This window comes from Coffea arabica, chromosome 4e (assembly GCF_036785885.1).
Source record: "Coffea arabica cultivar ET-39 chromosome 4e, Coffea Arabica ET-39 HiFi, whole genome shotgun sequence".
In the NCBI taxonomy this organism is placed as follows: Eukaryota; Viridiplantae; Streptophyta; class Magnoliopsida; order Gentianales; family Rubiaceae; genus Coffea; species Coffea arabica.
The window spans coordinates 41,305,101-41,317,736 of record NC_092317.1 but is presented as its reverse complement, the minus strand read 5'-3'; the positions used below and the strand labels follow the sequence as shown (position 1 = coordinate 41,317,736).

The following is a 12,636-nucleotide window of genomic DNA, read 5'->3' as shown; positions in this document are numbered from 1 at the left end:
ACTGATACATTTGAGTGTTTTTTTTTCAGAGGTGTTGTGATTTGTCTATTTGGATTCCGGCCCCGTATTGGCCATGAGTTTGTTCAGTTTTTATTGCATTGGGTTGGAGTTGTTGAGTTTTTATTATTATTGATGATGTGTTTGTGGCATTGACTATCTTGGTTAATCTCTAAATTTAGGGGTGCTTTGTGTCCATAAATGCCCTGGATATTATATGTCGAAACGCAGGATTTGAGTTCATTGTGTTTGGTCCTCTGTTGGTTACTATTTAAAACCATGAGTAGTATATATTTTTGGGGATGACTTTGTGGGATAATTTCTAAGGATAGGATTAGGAATGTGGTCCTAGTTTTCATTAACAACAGGTTACTCGTTTTAAGGCATTTGTTCATAGCTACAAATGTTGTGAACTGAAATGGCAAAGTAACATGCTGTCCTAAGGTATATGATTGGCCAGGTTTTGTTGCTGTCCAAATATTCACTTATTGGCTTGTTAGTAGCTGTCTTGACTTGGAATCTTATTCACTATGGTGAATATATATTCCAAGAGCTATTGCCATATAAACAGAAATCATGTGGCGGATTTTTTTTTCAGATTTGTTGCCCGAAATAGCATATAACCTGCCTTCTTGATTTGCTGATGCTATATAGCTATTTGTCAGTATGCTTTAATTAGGAGATAATGGCGTTGTTGTTGATCATGCCTTTTGAAAATGGCCTTTTTCCTCAGGATCACGAGTGACTTTGGCTGCCGATATCACATTTGGAAATGGAGTATGAGCATTATTTGCAAGGTGGGGATTTCTTCGACGAAGGAGATGAGGAGGAGATACTTTTGACCTTCATCTACTTTGTGCTTGCTGGATTGGCTCTGTTCGACCCATATCTAAACCCTGTGGAGCGCCGACGAATTCGAGATGGTGCACAGTCGGGTGCTCAATGGGTTGTAGAACTCATAAACAGCCATCGAGATAGAATATTCGACAACCTTCGAATCGAAGCTCCGCTTTTCCTCCAGTTATGTGATTTGTTGATTGAGAGGGGCTATTGGGAGCCCCACCCGACAGGACGGGTAGGCATTCACTAGTCTCTCGCCATTTGCCTTCTTTGCTTGAGCCATAACGAGCGACATAGGGTGCTAGCCGAGAGATTCCAACGCACAACCGAGACCACGGACCGTCATCTACGACGATGCCTTCGATCTCTCGTTCGCTTGGGACGCGACTTTGTCCGGCCGATAGATTATCACACGACGAATCCAAGAATACAGAACAGTGCTACGTTTTGGCCCTAGTTTAAGGTTAGAGATATTTTGTGAAATCTCTTATTAATTATAATCTATAGGAGACTGAACGTCTACTTATTGTGATTAGGATTGTGTTGGAGCTATTGATGGAACGCATGTTTCAGCTTGGTGTAGAGCCGAAGACAGGGAGCGTTATCGGAATAGGCATGGCGGCTTATCGCAAAATATATTAGCAGTGTGTGATCATAATATGCGATTCACTTATGTCAGGGTAGGGTGGGAGGGTAGCGCACATGATTCTAGGATCTTAAAAGATGTCTTACTTGATCCTAATTGTGCTTTTCCACGGCCACCAGAAGGTAATTTGGGTATTAAATCATCCATTTGGAATTTATCGCATGATATTTCTTAAAACATTTATAGTAATATTTATAATGCACTTAACTATAATTACTTTGTGTGCAGGGAAGTATTATGCGGTGGATGCGGCATACACGAACATGCCAGGATTTATGGCTCCCTTTAGGGGTGCACGGGGAACCCAACAGGAGCGGGCAGCAAGAACACTTTTCAACAGACGCCATGCATCTTTACGGGGCATTATAGAATGCACGTTTGGTGTTCTTAAGAAGCGATTTCCAATACTTAAGGGCCCCATGCATAACTATTTGATGGCGACACAGAATAATATTGTCCTGGCTTGTTGTGCATTGCACAACTTTATGCGTGATAATGTCCCGAATGATGCATATTTTGTTGAAGAAGAGACTATTGCAGCACAGGCAGATAATATAAATCATGTGGTGGATCAAATGGCCGGCGCAGAACCACTGGATATGTCGCCTCAAGGAATTGCTGGTTGGAATGAATTCAGGAGCGCCTTGGCAAACAGCATGTACTATCACCAACATTAGTAGCTCCATTTTGTCGTTATCTATTTTGTGCTTTTGTAACTAGTGGGCGGATTGCGAATGGCAAACCATAAATAATGGTTCCACGGTGGCTATTGTATATGGCATGTACACTTATGCAAAATCTCTATCTATTAAGTTTACTTTTAATTATACCAGTGGTGTACTGATAAAGTATTTTGGTGAATGAAATTTATTGATTTTTTTAATTACCAATTTGAATGATGTTTTTCAAAAATAGCTAATAAAAACCAGCTTGTTTTTCAAAAACAAGCTGTTTCTCAAAAACAGATAAATCCAAACAAGCTTGTTTTTCAAAAACAAGCTATTTCTCAAAAACAGCTAAACCAAACAACATTTGCTGTTTTTCAAAAAATGAATAGTATAGTTTTTAAAAAACAACCCCAAAAACAGCCAATCCAAACGGACCCATCATTTTTATCAAGCAAACCCGACAAAAACTGCATGGGCTTTAACCCCCAAACCCATGCCAAAATCCAGAAATCTAAACCAATAACCCATTCCCCTAAACCCAAACAAAAGTAACCCTATAACCCAAACTATCTATTTCACTAAAACCCATAATTATAAAAATCAACTAAAAATTATTTAATCCTAATTATGTCCTAAACCAGAATTATTCTGCCCAAAAACCTATTTAAAAATGTAAAAAAGATGATTAAAACTTAACAGGGGTCAAAATGGTTCATTTGCAAAGGTTTTTGGGCCATAGCAGCATTATGTAAAACTTGAGGGGCTAAAATGAAATTTTTGGAAATGCTCATGCAAAGCCAATCGAAGAAAGCTTTCTTCCTCACAACTCTATTATTCCTACTTCTGCAACTTTGCTAGGTTTCCATTTCCGGCAAGAAATGAAAAAATATGATACTCCTAACAACATCCAAATCTCATTTACACAAACGCCACATTTAAACACAAGCAAACATGGGGGAAATCTTCATCTCACTATTCATGAATGGAAACAGCAAGAAAGAGCAAGTAACGGCAGCGATCAAGAAACCCAAAAGCATAGCCCAACAACGAATAAAAATGAAAGGAACTAAGTCATCAATCTAGGAGGGTACCTGAGGAAGCTTTTAGGACCAGATTTGAGCAAGCAAGATGCAGGGGGAAGTAGATCTGATGAAGTTCTACGCGAGGTTGCGGGTTGAGCCAGATATGTTGAAGCAGCGACTTTGGAGCCAGATTCGAAGGACTTTCAGTCATTTTCTCTACCAAGTTTCTGAACGAAAATCGCTCCCCTCACTTCGCAGACTTAGCAGAAATCGAAAGTTTCGTAAACGGAGCTAGAATGGAGGATATATTTGAGTCGAAAGATGGCTGAGAATCAGCTCTTTTTGCGAAATTTTTTCTGCAAAATTTTCTCCCTTTCTCTCTCTTTTTCCTCTCTTTTTTGGTTTCCCATTTTTTCTCTCTTTTCTCTCCGCCACCTCCCCTTCAATCTACATTCTTCAAGGCTGCGTTTCTCAGCCTTTTATAGTTACAAAAATCCCTCCAACCCTAGCATCTAATGGTGCAGGTTTGCCGCCTTTTCTTGTGGCTATTTTGAGCCCTTAGATGGCTCTTGTTACACAAGAATCTGAGGTTTCTGGATTAAGGCCAGATGGCCTGTACTAGAGTGATCCAATGGAGCCAAAAAAATGAACAAAAACATGTGCGAAAGGTGCTGGAATGGAGTTGCAATCTGTACTGCTCCATTGCTGGTTTTTGTACCAGTTTTGAAGGAGAAGACGCACACGTGCAGTGAAAGGGATTTTTTTTTAATAAAAAATAGATTTTGATTTAATTTTTTAATTTTGTTTTCTGCTTTTCTTTTCCTTCCTTTTCTTTTTCGATTTTTCTAAAATGCTTTCTCAAGAAACAAAATAAATTAAAATAAAATTTAACTAAAATGAACAAAAAAAATGGTAAAATTTTGGTGTCTACAACTTGTCCCTCTTTGTCTGAGTTTCGAAGAAACTCGAGACACAAAGACGTAGACACCAAATTATTTATCTATCTGACTCAACTACAATAAAAAACAACTAGCAAAACTTAATTGTTAAAACCTAGAAAATAAAAAGAGTGGTGGGATAACCCAAACCTAGCAAAAATAAGAACGGTCAGTGAGATAAAATCCAAGCCTGCCGAGGTTGGTGGGATAAAATCCAAACCCAACAAAAATAAAACAGTCAGTGGGATGAAACCCAAGCCTGCCGAGGTTGGTGGATAAAACTCAAACCCAATAAAATAAAAACGGTTAGTGGGATGAAATCCAAGCCTGCCTCGGGATAAAGTCCAAGATCAACAACATAAAAACGGTCAGTGGGATAAAATCCAAACCTATTGAGGTTGGTGGATAAAACCCAAATCCAACAAAATAAAAGCGGCCAGTGGGATAAAATCCAAACCTGTTGAGGTTGGTGGGATAAAACTCAGTCCCAACAAAATAAAACGGCCAGTGGAATAAAACCCAAACCTGTCACGATTGGTGGGATAAAACTCAAACCCAACAAAATAAAACGGTCTTGAAATAACTTTTGAAATCGCAACTTTTCAAAACTTGCCCCAATGTAGGGTTTTTTTTCTTGATTGACTTTCAAATTCGTAAGATCTTGACTTGCATTTTTTCATCGATTTCAGCCATAAATACCTGCATTAAGGGGATTTTTCAAAGCACAACATGTACAAAATTTCTTGCTTTATTTTAAAAAATGATGCGATTACTGCTCTTGAATGGAGCAGTTTTATTGAGGTCAAATTTTGGATGATAGGTTCGAAAGCATATTACTTGACCCTTAGGCGAAATTCTCAAATTTATTACAAAAATTTGCCCCAATGTAAGCTTATTTTGCGAAATCTCACAAATAAAAATTTGCCCTAATTTGAGCCTATTTTGCGAAATCTCAAAAATATATTATAAAATTTTGCCCCAGTTGGGTCTATTTAGTTGTAACAAAATTTTTGTTCGGATGCCTATCCATTTATTTGAACAAAACATGAAAAATGTGTTTCCTAAAATTTAGAAAATAATCATATACTTACATGCAATGTGAATAGAAAATGCATTTTTCAAATGAAGAAATCTAAATATCGTGTTCAAATTTATGTAGAAAACTCTATGATGAATTTCTCAAAACAAGACCAAATTGAAAAAATTCTTTCCTCACTTTAGGATTGGTGTTTAGAGAAAATGATCACTTTTCTTGCTAACTCATCCTTTAGGATCAAACAAGCGAGTATTATTCCTAATTTTGAGATGGCTAAGAGAAATGGTATGTCAGGATCTATCTTGCTTTTGTGCCCAGATTGTGTCTAATTCGTTCAATATCACATCTTGGTGAAAGCCAATGGTTTATCACTCTTATTTCTTGAGAAAATCCAGTCAACATATAAGCTCTATAGGCTTGTAATGTATAGGTAGAAACGATAGCTAAACATATGGAAAAACAGGTTATGGCCCTATGATCACGAGTGGTTTCTTAGAGGTATGATCTTTACTTCAAGTTGTCATGAAATATAAGTCAGCGATGGACTTCATGAGCTTGTAATACGGCTTGAAAACGACAGTTAAAGAAATAAGATTCTGAAGAACATTGCATTTAGAATCGCTTTCGTTTTCAAAAAAAATTGCCTCAGTTTTGGACTAAAAAATCCTGAACTCCATTTTGACTTTTATCATCACTCACTAGGGGATTCAACATTGAATCTTTTTGCATTTTTTTTATTCACATTTTTCTTTTTCTTTTTCTCTTTCTTCTCTTTTTTTCCAATATCGAAATTTCAAATATTAATGATAGAATTGAGAACCCCCTAACTTTTTAGAGTATAGATGCCCCTTCTCTCTTTTTTTTTTTCAAAATTGAAGGCCAAATATTAATGGTAGAATCAAATTATCCCAACTTGTAGTCTTTCTCCCTTCTTTTTTTAATTTTTAGCATTTTTGCTATTTTTTAAAAATTATGCAATCTCCTTCTCCAATGTGGGGTGCGATCATAAGTGCTTTTGAAACGAACCACTTATTTAAACTCAAATGAGGATACAAGGTGTGACGGCCCCACCTCCCCCTAAGGCGAACCAGAGGGTTCGGCGGGCCGCCTGCCCGGCTCTCGCCGGGACTCAGTCGTTCACTAAAGTCCTCAAATGAATTACAAGAATAAACCTCAAATATACATCACATGGTCCACAAATATACATCCAAGTCTCCAATAATTACATGTCACAAATGCAGCGGAAACAATTCTCAACTATACATAAAATGATTTCCAAATCCAAATTATACAAAACATAGGCCATCCAGTCACGTGCACAAGTACTACAAGTCCTTCCTTCGCCTTGAGCCCTGTGGAGGGGAATAAAATATTTTTGGGGTGAGCTAGAAGCTCAGCGAGTAACCAGTAAAATCATTAACCAAATATATTTCACAATGTTGCATTTCGATCATTTCGATAATGTCATGATTCAGAGATCAAATGTTCGTTTAGTGCTCTCGTGAGCCAGGGAAATCATCGCACTTGAATACCCAACGCTCAAATAGATCATTTAACATTAACATTAACATTAGGAGGGAGCCCCTTTTTGAGCTCCGGAGCCATTTGCTCCATCATGTCACGAACTCACGAAAATGGTGGAGACGTTGGTGTCCAGCACAAGACTTTCCCAGAACTCATTGAAGCCAAATCATGTCATGAATTCACATGCAAGCACGCATGAGATGCAATCGAGTACATAATGCAAGAAACATTTCACAAGTACTTTGGAAATAGTTTAGGGTCACTCACCTCCATGGCTCAGAAACCATCCATCATATATCATTGCCTTGCTCAAATCCGAGTCTTAGATCACAAACTCAATGAAAACAAATCCCTTCAAAGTTTGGACAGCACTTCCCCTAAATTTGCTTACTTTTCCAGCCATCATGGCTTCATTATATCCTCAGCCAGTCCCAAAGGTACACACACAACAACAAGTTCATCCAATAGCCATTCAGCAAGCTCCAAGTAGTACTAGTACAAGTCAAGCTAGGGAAAAGTCCGGAAATGAAAGTTAAGCTCAAAACCAGAAAAACAGTTTTGACGTCCTTTTGCGGTAATGGCACCAAAGGTACTACGAGTATCGGATGGAGGTCCAAGACCCACCGTTTCGAAGCTAAGAACCAGGGCTACAACAATGTAGAAGGTCACTCAGTCCAAATCCCAGCATAACTAAGTCAAATATGCCAAATAACAAACCAGAACCGTAATTGCAGGTTTACAAATTACACTATGCTGTAATCAGTACAACTCAGTCTAAACAAGTCCAAATGCAGAAATTCCAAAGGCATATGATAGCTAGGACATCAAGCTACATTTCATCAGAAGACCTCAACACCCAAATCCAAAACAATTCCAGTCAAAACAACCCATTTCAGACACAGTTCTAACATCCTGATGAACCCAGAACAGCAATAGTAATTTCGTCTTATCTCATTCTAAACTACTCCAATTGACCTGAAATTTTACAGGCACCCTTAAAACATCAATACCTACAACTTTCATGTTTTGAGTCAAGGCCAATTCGGCCTCTATCTATGACCTAAAAATTCGGACAGAATATTCATCACAAAACCCTCACTTTTCAATTTTTGGTCCAAAACAGAAATTGGTTGCAATTAATCACTTTTTCCACCTCCTAGAGTCATTAAACATCATTTCCAATCATCATACATGACCCCATAATCATATTCATATGAAAACAGAAAAATCCCCAATAATTATAAAACTTCACCAATTCAACCAAAATCAAGATTTAATCCATAAAAGTGCATCTTATACCACCACCAATCATGAATTGAACATCATTAGAGGAAGGAGAGGGGTCCTTCACAACTCACCTTAGCAATACAAGAGATAGAGCAACTAGTCACCTTAGCTTTCCAAACAACTCCACAAAACACCTCAAGACCACTTAGCAAAGAGATTTTATGGAATGATTTGGAGTTTTATTGGTTGGATTTGAAGATTGAGCAAGAAATAGAAGGAAGAAATTGAGAGCTTTTCTTTCTTTCTTGAGCAAGAACATTCGGCCAAGAGAGCTTTCAAAATGAAGTGAATTTTGGTCAATTTCAATTAAATGGTAAAGTTATGAATAGTAGTCAAACCCAAGACTAAATCTTATGGTGACACTTGTCACCTTTTAGTTCAAAACTTATCTTTTTGTCTCTCCAATACAAATATCTTAACACCTTATACAATAATATCACTTAATACAAAATTCCAAGAAGTTGTCAAAAATATATTGCGTTTACCGCACTTGCGGGTCTCACGTTCAAAATACGCTCTTAATTTCTCAAAAACTAACCGATACTAGAAAAATCATTTTAAAACTATTTTTGCTCATAAACTTTATTTGGGGAATTTTTCTAATAAAGAAACTGTAGAAAAGGCGGGCGATTAAATTAAATAAACCCTAAAAAATTAGAAAATTTTCGGGTTCTCACACTCATACTTTTCGGGGCGTCACACAAGGGATAAAACAGTATTTAGATCGTAGAAACGATGGTCAAAGTATCAATCTTACGCCTCATGACAACCAAAATAAAGAATAGTCTGTTGGGAGAACCCATTCCCTTTTGATATTTGAAAATTTCTCCAATGTTGGGTAATGATCATTAAGACTCTTATTTGAAACAAAATTATTCCTTTAAAGACTCAAATGGGAGAGTAAATGATAAAATCAGTATAGATAGAGAAACGAATGCTTGAAGTATCATTCCAAATTTTCAAAGCAAACAAGAATAATGTACATTTTTGCTTTCACTTAGATATGGATTGAATTTGTTTAGACATAGTGGACATTTTTCAAGCAAAGATTGCCCCAACTTGCAGTTTGTCAATCAATGTGACTGATTTTTGGGGGGTTAATAGAAGTGGGCAAAATATGGATTGTAGAGTGAAGGAGAAAAAGGCATCGCATTGGGTCTTTTGAGACAAACCAATCAGTTTGAGTGACCTCTTTTAATTCCGAGCACTCTTATTGTGTAGTTCGGATCACCAATCTAGTGTATGCAAAGATTTTAGAAAACATACACTTGTGAATCTTCAGGCAAGAGGTTGAAAAATCTCAACTTAGTTTTATTTTTTAAAATTCATCATGAAATCTCCCAATGAGCAAAATAAAGAATAAAATGTACATGAATATATACAAAACAATAATTGTCTAAATGAAAAACTTCATTATTGCAAATGTTTGAAACAATTTTTTTTTTGTACAACTATAATACAAATGATAAAAGAAAAATATCTAAAAAACACTTTCATACATACACACACATACTTTCTCTTTCTTTCTTTTGAGGCAAAATGTGTTAGAAACAATGAATCATGCAATCTTTGAGATGCTTTAGACTGGCACTTTCAGGTGGATTTTTCATGTTTTTATATTATAGGATCTGCCCAAGAATCAAGTAATACTTGTTATTTTTCAAAATTTAACAAATCAAAATTGTTATCAGATATAGAAAAAATATTTTACCTTATTGAAATATCCTTTATAAATGCAAGAGAGGGGGGAAAATATAAGAAAAATACCTAGAGTTAGTAAGCAAAACTGTAAAATCGGTATACATGTCCTATGGGGGAGCCCTTTTATGCTAAGGGTAGGTCTAACATGAAAAATACAATCCTCTAGGGTACGCACGATACAATACCTAATGATTCCGATCAATTTATTAAGATTCGAGAGAAAAGCAATTTGGCAGAAAAAATTTGGCTAATTGGAGTGACATGAGATATTTGCCCTAACAAAATGAGTACAAAATCAGAATGGATTGATTGTTTTGATTGACACATAAAGAGATGTTAAAAGTCAATTTAGTATGAAAAACTTATTTTTGAAAGGATTGCAATGTCTCGACTAAGTTTTCAATGAACCATAGATCGAAACCTTAAAAGATAATAAATTAATTAAATGAATCAGATGAAATTGATGGTTTATTCAAAAAATTGACTGGATGGAAAACTTGATAAAAAAAATTCACTGAATTGTCCTAAAAGTGAATAAATTGATCAAATAGATCATATGCAATTGATGGTTTATTAAAAAACTGACTAAATTATCCTAAAAATGAATTGATCCAATAGATGGTATGGAGTGGATGGTTTATCCAAAAAAACTGACTTGATCATCCTAGAAGCAAATAAACTCGTAAAATGGAATGGATGGAATTGATGGTTTATTTGAAAATTGACTAGATTGCCCTAAAAGTGAGTAAACTAATAAAATGGATTGAATGGAATTGACGATTTATTTGAAAATTGATCAGATTGCCCTAAAAGTGAATAAACTAGTAAAATTGACTAAATTGTCAACCCATTTGTGGTTTTCAAATTATACGAATTTCGCTACAATGCATTAGTCTATGAGTTTTTCTAAAATCAAGATTTGGTTTCGATATATTTATCGTCTCAACAATTAAGGAATTATTTGTGAATTTGTTCAACTTAATGTCTTTTACGCAAGGGAATTTTACCAACTATGATAAAATGGCCAAAAGATGATTATTAGATGCTCATATTCTAATGTGCAAAAATTGGTTTATCATTTTTGATGCCAATATCATGGAAAAGATCGGATCCTACCTTACCTTGTGCACTACCCCTTTGGACGGTATAAGAAATATAGACGTGCAAGTCTCATTGGATTACATATCCGAGACATAAGGTGGTTTATTCCTAACGTGGGATTCCATATGTGGCATTCCCTTCTAAGGTTGATGCATGATGCTAGTTTATAAAAACAAGTAAATATGCTATAACGAGGATTTTTTTTTAAGGGTGTCCCGCAGGGAGTGGACCCCGCAGACTAATTCCCCCGCCCCCCGCAACTTGCTGGCAGCGAGACTCGAACCAGGGACCAATTCCCTTCTTCAGCAATCCCATGCCACCAGGCCAAGCCCCGGGGGGCGTAACAAGGATTGAACATGACCTACAGGAGCCCTTTTGTATGCCAGGGTAGACCTAAAAATGAAATGCAATATTGAAATGTAATAACTTGTAATTTTAAACGTGTGAGAATCTATCCACTGAGGAGGGCTCTAAAAAGAGTACTATGCCAGAACTCTTATTTCTAAGGTTTGTGAATGCAAAAGAGAAAACAAGGAAACGTTAGTTCAACAAATAACACATAACACGTTGGGGCAACGAAAAAACAAATAAAAAATAGGGGTGGAATCCCTCCCCTTGTATCTAGTGTTCCTAGTTAGGTAAGGTTGATTCTATCCTAAGCAAATTCTAATATGGATGCATGAGTTTGGGCTCACTAATGCATCTAGATTCGATAGGGTTTCAGGCTCCCAAACCTTCAAACCAAGAAACAAAGGGTCATCAATCCCAAGGCCTTTAGTCGATGATTCGAATGATTCCTCGGACATTGCTAAGCGCATGTCATGCCACGGTCACATGTCCAAGTGGATCGATCCTAATCCTAATAGAAAGGAGTGGTTTGACAACCACTAAAAAGAAAATAAGATGTAGGGTTATAAATAAATAGTGTATGCACGTATGAACTGCTCCTTTGAGGGGAGTGATTATAATTAAAACACATGTGAAGACTCTAAGGTGATATTCCCCCCACCCAAGATGCAAGCGCGATACAAATATATAAACATAAATAAATGAAAATAAATAAATAAATCATTGCATACGCGAATATCGAGAGTTGATTGTGTGTGTAAAATGCAAAAAACCCTAAAAAGGAAAAAAGAAAGAAAAAGAAAAGTGCAATCTAAAACATCCCAATGTGATATGTAAAAAGGTTAGAAAAAGAAAAGAATCGACTAAATCAAATGCTCGGACTCTCTAAAAAGTCCCCAGTGGAGTCGCCAGCTGTCGCGCCTCATTTTTCAAAAAATAAGATTTACGAGTTTATAAAAAAGAATTTTGATTAATTTTGATTGAAAATAAATTTTTGATTTTTAGAGAAATAATAAAGAAAAAGGGCCTAAAATGGGACTTAAAAAGTGCGACAATTTTGGCCCAAAATAATAGTCTAAAAACTGATTTTTAGAAAAAGCAGGAATTGCCACTTGGTATTGAATTAAGATATACCAAGTCACCTAAAAATGTATTTTTAATAAAAAATAGGTAAAACCTTTTTTAAGCGACTCCTAAGTCTTCGAAAACAAGAGAAAAGTGTTTGGGAGTCAGATTTGAAGAAAGCGAAGGTAAGGATAAAATCCAAAATACCCTTTCAACCTAACCAAAACTAGTTGCGTGATTTAGTCGGAAAATTTTCTTAGTTTAACCTATAAAACTTATCACATTTGGATGTTACTACATTGATACAAACCTAGACCTAATGGATATCGGGAGGGTCAAAAAATATCTCTTCAAAGTTAAGTTGGTGCGAATCACATTAATTGTGATGCCCACAATGACTCTTAAAAGAGGTCACGAATATGCAAGGAGTGAGATTCGAAGAAAGAAAAAAATTCTAATATAA

General features: G+C 36.2%; 1 protein-coding gene across 1 annotated transcript; it reads left to right on the top strand.

Moving 5' to 3' along the window:
• The first annotated feature begins 769 nt into the window (after window positions 1-769).
• On the top strand, window positions 770-2,160 carry LOC140005620 (uncharacterized). The gene is made up of 3 exons (XM_072046632.1): window positions 770-1,072; window positions 1,374-1,605; window positions 1,712-2,160. Exons 1-3 carry the CDS (start codon window positions 770-772, stop codon window positions 2,158-2,160), a joined length of 984 nt encoding a protein of 327 aa, XP_071902733.1.
• Window positions 2,161-12,636: the final 10,476 nt, after the last annotated feature.

Coding starts and splice junctions, on each gene's coding strand:
- LOC140005620 (XM_072046632.1), top strand. CDS start 770: ATGGAGTATGAGCATTATTTGCAAGGTGGGGATTTCTTCGACGAAGGA. Junction 1,073..1,373: donor AGCCCCACCCGACAGGACGG/GTAGGCATTCAC, acceptor TATTGTGATTAG/GATTGTGTTGGAGCTATTGA. Junction 1,606..1,711: donor TTTTCCACGGCCACCAGAAG/GTAATTTGGGTA, acceptor CTTTGTGTGCAG/GGAAGTATTATGCGGTGGAT.